The sequence below is a fragment of the Scardinius erythrophthalmus genome, assembly GCF_964197995.2.
Source record: "Scardinius erythrophthalmus genome assembly, chromosome: 7".
NCBI classification, from domain to species: Eukaryota; Metazoa; Chordata; class Actinopteri; order Cypriniformes; family Leuciscidae; genus Scardinius; species Scardinius erythrophthalmus.
Genome location: NC_138227.1, coordinates 1,024,472 through 1,036,991, shown reverse-complemented (window position 1 = coordinate 1,036,991; position 12,520 = coordinate 1,024,472). Strand labels below are relative to the sequence as shown.

Genomic DNA, 12,520 nt, shown 5'->3' with positions numbered 1-12,520 from the left:
TACACCACTGCACCCCACGCTTTACACCACTGCATCCCACGCTTTACACCACTGCATCTCACTCTTTACAACACTGCATCTCACGCTTTACATCACTGCATCCCACGCTTTACATCACTGCATCTCACGCTTTACATCACTGCATCCCACGCTTTACACCACTGCATCTCACGCTTTACTCCACTGCATCTCACGCTTTACACCACTGCACCCCACGCTTTACACCACTGCACCCCACGCTTTACACCACTGCACCCCACGCTTTACACCACTGCACCCCACGCTTTACACCACTGCATCTCACGCTTTACATCACTGCATCTCACGCTTTACACCACTGCATCCCACGCTTTACACCACTGCATCCCACGCTTTACACCACTGCATCCCACGCTTTACACCACTGCATCCCACGCTTTACACCACTGCTTCCCACGCTTTACACCACTGCACCCCACGCTTTACACCACTGCATCCCACGCTTTACACCACTGCACCCCACGGTTTACACCACTGCATCCCACGCTTTACCCCACTGCTTCCCACGCTTTACACCACTGCATCCCACGCTTTACACCACTGCATCCCACGCTTTACACCACTGCTTCCCACGCTTTACACCACTGCATCTCACGCTTTACATCACTGCATCTCACGCTTTACATCACTGCATCCCACGCTTTACACCACTGCATCTCACGCTTTACACCACTGCATCCCACGCTTTACACCACTGCTTCCCACGCTTTACACCACTGCACCCCACGCTTTACACCACTGCACCCCACGCTTTACACCACTGCACCCCACGCTTTACACCACTGCTTCCCACGCTTTACACCACTGCACCCCACGCTTTACACCACTGCATCCCACGCTTTACACCACTGCACCCCACGCTTTACACCACTGCATCTCACGCTTTACACCACTGCACCCCACGCTTTACACCACTGAATCCCACGCTTTACCCCACTGCATCCCACGCTTTACGCCACTGCATTCCACGCTTTACTCCACTGCACCCCACGCTTTACTCCACTGCATCCCACGCTTTACACCACTGCATCCCACGCTTTATTCCACTGCACCCCACGCTTTACACCACTGCATCACACACCACTGAAGTGATTGGAACACCTGAACTCAATGATTTGGAGGGGTGTCCCAATACTTTTGGTAATATAGTGTAGATAGATAGGTAGATAGATTATTCCAGAATAAGTTGCAAAAGACGATGATCAAAACTACTCGACACTAAACTCTACAGAATAAAATGCATTAAAGTAAATACTCAGTGTTTATTTCATGTAACTTTAAAGTCTAATTTGCATCTTAGTTTTAAGTGAAGAAATTACTTTTAATTGAAAGACACATGCAGAGTTTGTTTGTGTGTTTTTCTGCAGGTGTGTGTGTGTGTGTTTACAGCAGCAGGGATTGAACGCCACAAATGAACACGGCTTCTTTCCGCCTGACGAGTTCTGCGCACTTATTCACGCCTCTCTCACAATGTGCTAATTACCCACAACACCAACAAACAAACAAACAGAAACAATTAAGATGTTCATTCTGCCATTTTCTCTGCCTCTCCCTCCTTCTCTTTCTGTTTTTAACGCAGCGTTTCTTTCACTCGGCTCTGTTATGGAGCAGAAGTGATAATTTAGTGTTGAGCTGTTCCCACGGCGATGAGAACTGGGCGCGCTCACCTGAGAAAAACAATCCTATCAGAGAGTGACAGTAATTACAGAGAGAGAGAGAGAGAGAGAGAGAGAGAGAGAGAGAGAGAGAGAGAGAGAGAGAGAGAGAGAGAGAGAGAGAGAGAGAGCGAGGGTAGAAATATGAGAGGGGCAGAAAAAGACTTCAGCGCATTACAGATTGAAATAGAGAAAATAGAACCAAAGAGCAGAGTGAACAACGAAAATAAGAGACCAGGAGGAGAGAGAGAAAAAGAGGTTTTCTAGTCTGAGCAGACATGACAGACAGACAGACAGACAGACAGATAGATAGATAGATAGATAGATAGATAGAACACAAGAGATGCTAGTGGCCTATACGCTGAGTTTTCATTCATTTTTGTGACGCGTTCTCTGTTGTCCTAGAAAGGAAACTGGGACATCAGAGAACGGCATCCTGTTTGTTTTCTTTATTTTACAAAAGCACAATGATCTGTTGTTAATGTGAGCATACACAAATAAAAACAGAACATTTACAGTTTCAAATGATGTCTTACTCTTAACTGGATGACCATAACTGAGTATTTGAAGTTGTTTCCACTGATATAATGAGACAATCATGCGGCATTGACTCGTGGAGCTCTCACTACAGTCCAGTGATGAAGTGTGTGTGTCCCGGAAGTGTGTGTGTGTCCTGGAAATATGAAGCTTCAGGTGTCGCTTCACTCGCGTCTCCTCGTGGAAATGAAGAAAAGGTGAAGCTCTTTTTCTCCTCCTCACTCTTTCCATGATGTCTTGAAAAAGTGTAATATTGAACTTTGTGCAACGGCCAATGTCACCGTATGTCAATGAACTCACACACACACACACACACACACACACACACACACACACACACACTCAGTGTGTTTGACCTCCAGGAAAACAGCAGATGAAGGTCATTCATTTTAAGAGCAGCGTATGAAATCTTATCAGACCAAAGACATGGAAGAGCAGAGCTCGACTTATCTCTTCCAGAACAATCACAGAGAGAGAGAGAGAGAGAGAGAGAGAGAGAGAGAGAGAGAGAGAGAGAGAGAGAGAGAGAGAGAGAGAGAGAGAGAGAGAGAGAGAGAGAGAGAGAGAGAGAGAGAGAGAGAGAGAGAGAGAGAGAGAGTGTAAACTGTGATAATGGAGCAAAAGAACAAAACACAGCCAGAACTTTTGTTGTTTCCTCTCAGGTAATTACAGAAGATTACTGCAGCTCAGTGTGATCTGACCACTGACACACACTCTTACAGAGAGAGAGAGAGAGCGATGACACACACACACACACACACACACACACACACACACACACACACACACACACACACACACACACACGCGATGAGCTGCTGTGTGTTTGGACAGAATGAACTAAGAGGAAGTGTGTGTGTGTTTGTGCATCACAGCACTATGACAACCGCTTCTATCGTCATGGCGATGAAGACGACCTGACCGTTGCTGCAGGATATGATGCCAACCCATTTCATTTCATCACACACACACACACACACACACACTGGATACGGTCCAAATACCCACTTGACCCCATTTATCTCAGGTAAGAGTCCTTCAACTAACCAATTTATCTTCCTTCCCCTCTCGCTCAGATATTCACTCAAACTTGAATAAAAAGTCGTTCATGTCTTAAATCAAGATTTTTTTTGTGGCTAAATGTGTAGCTCAGGAATTTGTTTGTGAGAATTTATTCATATAATAAACTAGGGATGCACCGATGTAAACATTTTGGCCAATACCGATAACCGATATTTCTTTATAGTTGAAAGCCGATAACCGATATATTGGCCGATAAATCCAAATCCAAATTTTGTAATACTTTTTTAGAGCCAGATTACAAAAACAAAAGTCTCACCATTAAAAGCCACGTCCCAAATACACATACGCATTCTCATGATAATTATGAAGCTGATATGACAGATTGTGCGCTGCACATGTTGCACTGAACTGTATTTCCCATGATTTGAAGTGATTTCAATCATATTTCAATCATCATGGCAATTAATGCGCATCTGAAGCGAATCAGCTGAAGGAAATAATCCATTATTTATCGGCTTTAATATATCGGCCAAATGTTCTTATCGGGCGGATAACGATAACATTAGAAATGAAGATATCGGGCGATATATCGTGCATCCCTATAATAAACACAGAGATCCGGCGGGAAGGAAAACCAAAACTTCAATCTAAAACAAACAGTCAACAACACTCATTAAGCAAACATTGTTTCTTTTTATTCAATTATTAAACAATTTCATTTTTTATATACTTAAATTTTACAGTGCTTAAAATGATTTAATATTAAAAACAATACAAACACAAAATGGAGTGTGATTTCGTACAAGCGTTTGGAGGTATATTGTCGTGTTTTTGTTAGTCGTGTGTGTTGTTTTTTTTAACTCAAGGCACATGTGGAGCCACACACACACACACACACACACGACAGAAACACAAAGCACTTTGGTTTCGTGTCAATAAGACAGTGACCCTGCTCTAGACTCGCAGGGCATCGCTGAAGGCAACAGATCGTCTTGGCCGTAAAAACATTATTATTGCATCAAGTAAACAAATACACTCACAAATCTTTGTTTGGTGTGAACATTCGAAGTTTTCTGGAGTGGATAAAAATATCCTAAAACATTCCAGTGCATCATAAGGAAAAGATTGTGGAAAAGCACCGGAATGTCAATAGAGTTTTGAGTTGAGAGAGGCAACATTCTGGAATTCCAGGAACTCCACTTGTTACATTCGATCTTTGTCGTTTTGGCGGGAAAACTTTAAAATATTGTTGGGGTAGCTGAACACTTCCTGAATCATTCCAGTCTCTCTTAGCGTCACCAGGAAAAATATTTAGGAATAGTACCGTAATGTCAATAGAGTTTTGAGCTGAGAGAGGCAATATTCTGGAATTCCAAGAATTCCAATTGTTACATTCGACCTTTGTCGTTTTGGCGGGGAGTAGCTAAACACTTCCTAAATCATTCCAGTCTCTGTTGGCGTCACCAGGAGAAATACGTAGGAATAGCACCGAAATGTCACGAGTTCTGAACTCAAAGCAGCAACATTCTGGAATTCCAGGAACTCCACTTGTTACATCCAGTTACAACCGAGGAAAGATAAAGAGAAGGAACAGAAGTAGTGCAAAGGTAAAGGGTTAAATCAGGCGAACATCTTTCTCACGATTCGTAGCGTCTTTGTGTGAATCTTCTCATTCTTCCGAAGTAAAACATATGAAGTGCTCAAAACAATCAAGAAAAAAAGAAAATCAGTGTTTTTAGGTTTTATCGTCAGGATTATCTTCGGAACCGTCAGGAATGCGATATCGTTCCATGGTCAAAGGTCAGTGGTGATGACCGGCGTGACCCCGTGTATAAGCAGGGTCGGACCCAGGTCGCGCGTAAGCAGCTCTAGCTGGCGCAGGTAGTCATGGTAACGACTGGTATCCGCGGGTGGGCGGGGCAAATACAGGAAGCGCACGGCGGGTGGGCGGAGCTGCTGATCCAGGATGAGCTTGTTTACAGCTTGTAAATACTCGTCCGATACTCGCGAGGTGTTGCTCTGGAAACTATTCGAGAAGAAGTTGTCGCCTTCCAGCTCTTCCTTTTCCGTCTTTTCCGATCTTGTCTGGCGCTGCCAGTGAAGCGCGACCTGGGAATCCCAGGGAACCGTACAGATATCAGCCTTCATCCTGAGGTCCTTCAGAAGGTGTCCGAGTTTCTGCTCCGTTCCCTTGAGGCTTCGCCCCGCCTCCACGCACAGAAAGAGGCGGAGCCTAGCTTTCTGCCACGCCCTCGTCATGTTGAGAATGCATGCGAGCTGAAGCAGGAACAGCGAACACGTGTCGACGTACGCGGCGCTGTCGGGTCGAAGGAGGTTAACGGGCCAAACGTCGACGAACACGGGCCCTTGGAGAGCTTGAGTCCGATCGAACTGATCGAAATATCGAGCTAACGCGATATTCTTTAGCATCTTAACCGCGTCTGCGATTATACACACGTACTCCTGAGGCCCTAGAGATTTCCCGGCCCAAGCCCCGCCCCCGCCCAAGGCCACACCCCCGGCCGCGCCCCCTCGTACGGGAGGGAAGTGGAAGGGCGGGTCGCTCTGGTCTTCCGGGTCGTCGAGCTGAGAGGAACTGTCGTTACTCAGACACAGGGTGGCGTCCAGGAGTCGGTCCTGAGGAAGAGTGTCGTCATAGAAACCCAAAACCACAGTGTTGGGTCTCATACCACCTGTGCACGACAAAATAATACAAACACATACATAAATGAATAAACTAATGAAAAAACTACAAATATGTATGTGTGTATATAAATATATATTAGTGCTATCAAAGCAATTAATCGCATCTTACATAAAAGTTTGTCAATATATGTGTGTGTGTGTATACATATAAATACACACACACACACACACACACTCTCACACACATGTATGTTAGATGCAATTAATCGATATGACAGCACTAATATATACTGTATATATGAATATTTATTTTAAAAAAACAAAGTATAAAATTTTTTGATTATATTTGATCATTTTAAATAAAACACATCTTCCCTAAACTTCTCCACAGTGTGATATCTGCTGTTCCCGTGATATAAGATAACTCAGCGTGTGCGATCTGGTTCTGGTGTATGTTGATGTGTGTGTGTTGATGTGTGTGTGTGTGTGTGTGTGTGTGTGTGTGTGTGTGTGTGTGTGTGTGTGTGTGTGTGTGTGTGTGTGTGTGTGTGTGTGTTGATGTGTGTGTCGCTCACCGAGGCCTGAGATGAACAGCATGTGTTGAACTCCGTGTCTGATAGAGTCTGCCAGCGTGAGATTCACAAACGCTTTAATATTCAGATGATCCACCAGAGACAACCAGGAGTCATACTGAGACTGCAGCGGATCCGACGGGAGGACGTCTGGAGAGAGAGAGAGAGAAAGAGCAGGTGTGTGTGTGTGTGGGAGAGAGAGAGAGAGAGAGAGAGAGAGAGAGAGAGAGAGTATAAATGCTCTCTCCATGCGAATTATTAAAGGTTATTTCCTGCTGTCAGTCACCATAAGTCATCGTTCATACAGCTCACACAACACACACATAAACTTTGGAACATAACTCCTAAACCTAGCACCTAAACTCTGGAACAGTCTTCCTAACATTGTCCGGGAAGCAGAGACACGACTAAAACACATCTCTTTGACCTGGCATTCATATAGAACATTATACATTTCTATTATTCAGATCAGTTCATTTTAAATGATTATTAGGCTGCATAGATTAGGTCAGCCGGAACCGGGGACACTTCCTATAACACCGGATGTACTCGTTACATCATAAGGAGAATGGCATCTACGCTAATGTTAGTCTCTCTGTTTATCCCGAGGTTTACTGAAGTCAGCCGGATCCGGGCCGTCTCCAGATCAGATGGAGGACCTGCGCCTGCACACACACACACACACACACAGACACACACACACACACACACACACACACACACACACACACACACTCCAGATCAGATGGTGGACCTGCGCCTGCACACGTCCACGACGCATCCCTGAAGCCCAGCCTCATCAGCCCTGTGAAGGCCTCATACACACCACAGCATCGGCTCTGATCCTCAACACTCGTCTCCATACCGGCGTGACTCCGACTTCCAACCAGAGTAACTGGTTTTTATTCTGAATGTTCTGATCCAATCTGACCTCTGACCTGTAATGCTCCTGGATCATAATCTCACACTGTTCGCTCGTTGGCCAGAGGAGAACTGAGCGACTGAGTCTGGGTTCTCCCGAGGGTTTAACACCATTCTGTCACTGATGGAGTTCTGGTTCCTTCACTGTCGCCTTGGCTTTTGGCTTGTGCTATTGAACAATATTATTGATCTCCTGCATTGACAGCATTATATGAGAACTGAGCTGAGCTGGACGATGACATCACGGCTTTCTCCAGAGTGGCTATATATACACATGAACTAAATTAATAACTTTTTTACAACAAAAATGAACCATCTCTGAACTTACTTAAGCTGGACTGTGACACTATTTTCTTCTAAACACAAACTCTGTTGCATTATTCTCCTGTAATCTCAGTAAAGCTGCTGTGAAACACTCTGTGCTGTAAAGCGCTGTATAAATAAGGGTGACGCATTGACTGACCCAGGTCTCCGAGCTGCACGTGTCCCAGCACATACAGGCCGCTCTTCTTGATGTCGTTGATGAACGTCATCAATCCCACACTGCACCTGGGGTTGGACAGCATCAGCAGCACCTGAGGCCTCCAGAACTTCACGTGATCTTTACGCACGTCCAGCATCAGCAGGTATTTACGCACCTGCACACACACACACACACACACACACACACAACAATCTGGTTTACAGGAATACCATCTCCTGAAACTAAACTGATATAGAGCTGAAATAAAATAAAATATATAAATATTGTATGTGTGTGTGTTTGAGTGAGTGAGTGAGGGTGTGTGTGTTTGAGTGAGTGAGTGAGTGAGTGAGGGTGTGTGTGTTTGAGTGAGTGAGTGAGTGAGTGAGTGAGGGTGTGTGTGTTTGAGTGAGTGAGTGAGTGAGTGAGTGAGTGAGTTATACTTGAGTTTGAGTGAGGCAGTTGTTACACTTTCTCTCTCTCTCTCTCTCTCACACACACACACACACCTGGTGGAAGATGAGAGCCTGGGTGATGCAGCCCCAGCTGCTTGCGGGACTCAGGTAGTGGATCAGGAGCAGCAGGAGCAGCATGAAGGCGATACTGGCAGACGCGTAGATGGAGTTGATCAGGAACATCATCACTGCGCAGCCGATGATCCCCAGAACACACGTGTGCCAGGTGAAATACCGGAACGTCGGCCTGCAGAGACACACAGAGAGAGAGAGAGAGAGAGAAAGAGAGAGAGAGAGAGAGAGAGAGAGAGAGAGAGAGAGAGAGAGAGAGAGAGAGAGAGAGAGAGAGAGGATCAGACTCAGTTTGGATGTTCATGCAGTTTCACCACTGGTTCTGCACCAGTGTACCTGGATTCAACTCAAATCCTGTTAAATTGTTCTGGCACTACAAGCAATTCAGAATAAACTGCCATTTTAAAAAGTACTGGTATAGTATATTTCTAGAGAAGCCTCATTAACTTACATGATTTTACAAGGGAGGAAGGAAGGAAGGAAGGAAGGAAGGAGGGAAGGAAGGAAGTAATAGAGGAAGGAAGTAATGGAGGGAGGAAGGAAGAAAGGAAGAAAGGAAGAAAGGAGGAAAGGAAGGGAGGAAGTAAAGGAGGAAGGAAGGGAAGGAAGGAATGCAGGGAGGAAGAAAGAAAGGGAGGTAGGTAGGAAGGAAGGAAGGAAGGAGGGAGGGAGGGAGGGAGGAAGGGAGGGAGGGAGGAAGGGAGGGAGGGAAGGAAGGAAGGGAGGGAGGAAGGGAGGGAGGAAGGAAGTAATGGAGGGAGGAAGGAAGGAAAAAAGGGAGGAAGGAAGTAAAGGAGGAAGTAATGGAGAAAGGAAGGGAGGGAGGGGAGGAAGGAAGGGAGGGAGGAAGTAAAGGAGGAAGTAATGGAGAAAGGAAGGGAGGGAGGGGGAGGAAGGAAGGGAGGGGGAGGAAGGAAGAGAGGGGGAGGAAGGAAGGGAGGGGGAGGAAGGAAGGGAGGGAGGAAGTAAAGGAGGAAGTAATGGAGAGAGGGTGGAGGGAGGGGAGGAAGAAAAGGAGGGAAGGAAGGAAGGAAGGAAGGGAGGGATGAAGGAAGGAAGTAATGGAGGGAGGAAGTAATGAAGGAAGGGAGGAAGGAAGGGAGGAAGGAAGGAAGGGAGGGAGGGAGGAAGGAAGGAAGGAAGGGAGGAAGTAATGGGGGAGGAAAGGAGGGAGGTAGGAAGAATGGGAGGAAGTAATGGAGGAAGGAAGAAAGGAAGGAAGGGAGGAAGGAAGGGAGGGAGGAAGTAATGGGGGGGAAGGGAGGAAGGTAGGAAGAATGGGAGGAAGTAATGGAGGAAGGAAGGGAGGAAGTAATGGGGGAGGAAGGGAGGGAGGTAGGAAGAATGGGAGGAAGTAATGGTAGAAGGAAGGAAGGAAGGAAGTAATGGGGGAGGAAGGGAGGGAGGTAGGAAGAATGGGAAGAAGTAATGGAGGAAGGAAGAAAGGAAGGAAGGAAGGGAGGAAGAAAGGAAGGAAGGGAGGAAGTAATGGAGGGAGGAAGGAGAAATATGAGGAAATAATGGAGGAAGGAAGGAAGGAAGGAAGGAAGGGAGGAAGGAGGAATATGAGGAAATAATGGAGGAAGGAAGGAAGAAAGGGAGGGAGGAAGTAATGGAGGAAGAAAGGAAGGAAGGGAAGAAGTAATGGGGGAGGAAGGGAGGGAGGTAGGAAGAATGGGAGGAAGTAATGGAGGAAGGAAGGAAGGAATGAAGGAAGTAATGGAGGAAGAAAGGAAGGAAGGAAGGAAGGAAGGAAGTAATGGGGGAGGAAGGGAGGGAGGTAGGATGAATGGGAGGAAGTAATGGAGGAAGGAAGGAAGGAAGGGAGGGAGGAAGTAATGGAGGGAGGAAGGAGGAATATGAGGAAATAATGGAGGAAGGAAGGAAGGGAGGAAGGAGGAATATGAGGAAATCATGGAGGAAGGAAGGAAGGGAGGGAGGAAGTAACGGAGGAAGAAAGGAAGGAAGGGAAGAAGTAATGGGGGAGGAAGGGAGGGAGGTAGGAAGAATGGGAGGAAGTAATGGAGGAAGGAAGGAAGGAAGGAAGGAAGGGAGGGAGGAAGTAATGGAGGAACAAAGAAAGGAAGGAAGGGAGGAAGGAATGGGGGAGGAAGGAAGGAATGAAGGAAGTAATGGAGGAAGAAAGGAAGGAATGAAGGAAGGAAGGAAGGAAGTAATGGGGTAGGAAGGGAGGGAGGTAGGAAGAATGGGAGGAAGTAATGGAGGAAGAAAGGAAGGAAGGAAGGAAGGAAGGAAGGGAGGGAGGAAGAAAGGGAGGAAGTAATGGGGAGGAAGGGAGGGAGGTAGGAAGAATGGGAGGAAGTAATGGAGGAAGGAAGGAAGGAAGGAAGGAAGGGAGGGAGGGAGGGAGGAAGAAAGGAAGGGAGGAAGTAATGGGGGAGGAAGGGAGGGAGGTAGGAAGAATGTGAGGAAGTAATGAAGGAAGGAAGGAAGGAAGGGAGGAGGGGGGGAGGAAGGAAGGAAGGAAGGGAGAAAGGAAGGGAGGATGTAATGGGGGAGGAAGGGAGGGAGGAAGTAATGGAGGAAGGAAGGAAGAAAGGGAGGAAGTAATGGAAGGAGGAAGGAAGAAGAGGAGGAAGGAAGGAGGGAAGGAGGAAGTAATGGAGGGAGTAAAAGAATGTTGTGAACTCTTGTTCGCCAGTGTTTCAGCGTGACGAGGACGTTGTGGCGGGAAGAGCGCGTCTGGAGTTAAGCCTTCATGACGAGCACAGTCAAGTTCGCTTGAGCATTCGCAGCATTTTGTGCCATTGTAAGTTGTAATATGTTTATTTTGTGAGTATATATCTGATTAATCTAATATAGGATGCGTTTGGTTGAGTTAATGAACGATGCAGTAAAGCGGTTCATTGTACCGGTGATCAACTTTATCTTTAGCGTGCGCAGCTCAAACAGCAATGCACATTTAGAACTATAACTGGGACTGTCATATACATGCCATTATAATGAGAACACTATTGTAATAAAACGTTGTGAATTCCCTGGGTTTAGTTGCCGTGTTACAGCGCGTTGTTGTGGGAATAGCGTCCAGAACAGGGGTTACACGTTCTGACCAGCACAGGCAAGTTCGCTTGTGCATTCACGTCATTTTGTGCAGATATCAGTCGTAATATTAAGTTTATGTAATATAAATATCTGATTAATCTCACATAGGGTGCGTTTCATTGATTTAAACAACCCGCTAGAAAAGTTCTTCAGTTTCCCGGTGCTCGTTCTCTTTAGCTTCAGCGCGCGATCAAACGGCAAAACATCCACTGCTATGACTGTCATATCATTTTAATTGTACACACTCCAGTAATAAAAAGTTGACATGTCCCCCCCCCCACTTTTTCCCTGCTGTTTACATTATACATAAATGACCTGCCAACTGTGTGTGAGAGTAAAATTACTATGTATGCTGATGATACGGTGCTATATGCACATGGTAAAACTGCGGAAGAAGTCACTCAAAAACTGACCAAAGAGATGAAGAAAGTTTCTTTGTGGCTGAAAAACTCATGCCTCACCTTAAATCTAGATAAGACTGTTTCAATGTTTTTTTACAAATCGTTATAAAATAAAAAAAAATGTCCTAAGATCTTAATCGATGGACAAATTATTTCAAATCCAGATCAGGTTAAATATTTAGGTGTCATATTGGAACCAAATTTAGGCTTTAAAAAGCATATAAAAAAAGTTATCAAATACAATTAAATTTAATATGGCACAGTTCAGACACATTCGAAATTCCCTTACAATCGAGGCCTCAGGAGCCTATCTAAAAGCAATGATCGTTCCACACTTTCTTTATTGTATGACAAGCTGGTCACAGGCTTGTAAATCTGCCCTCAGGCCACTTGAGTCATTATATAAAAGCTCACTAAAGATTCACGATAAAAAAGGCAGACGATTCCATCACTGTCTTATTCTCGTAAAATACAAAATTCTCAGCTTTGAAAATCTGATAATTCACACTAATCTGTGTTTGATGTATAAGATCCTCCATGACACCGCTGCTCCTCCACTAAAAGAGTTTATATCTTTGGGCTCTGAAACAACAGCTCGAGCCACTAGATCTACAGTGCGAGGCGAATGCAGGATCCCTAAACGCAGGACAGCATTTGGAAACTGCTTTTTCTT

At 45.5% G+C, this 12,520-nt stretch overlaps 1 protein-coding gene across 1 annotated transcript in view; it reads right to left on the bottom strand.

Annotated features, from left to right (window-relative positions):
• Positions 1-3,928: 3,928 nt before the first annotated feature.
• Positions 3,929-12,520, bottom strand: part of LOC308694210 (solute carrier family 12 member 9) — a 52,092-nt gene continuing 43,500 nt past the window's right edge. The window contains exons 10-13 of the mRNA XM_081371600.1: positions 8,366-8,558; positions 7,857-8,031; positions 6,476-6,622; positions 3,929-5,947 (exon numbers count right to left, since the gene is read on the bottom strand). Of these exons, the coding sequence (XP_081227726.1) occupies positions 5,049-5,947; positions 6,476-6,622; positions 7,857-8,031; positions 8,366-8,558 (1,414 nt within the window). The 3' untranslated portion in view covers positions 3,929-5,048. The remainder of the gene's footprint in view (positions 5,948-6,475; positions 6,623-7,856; positions 8,032-8,365; positions 8,559-12,520) is intronic.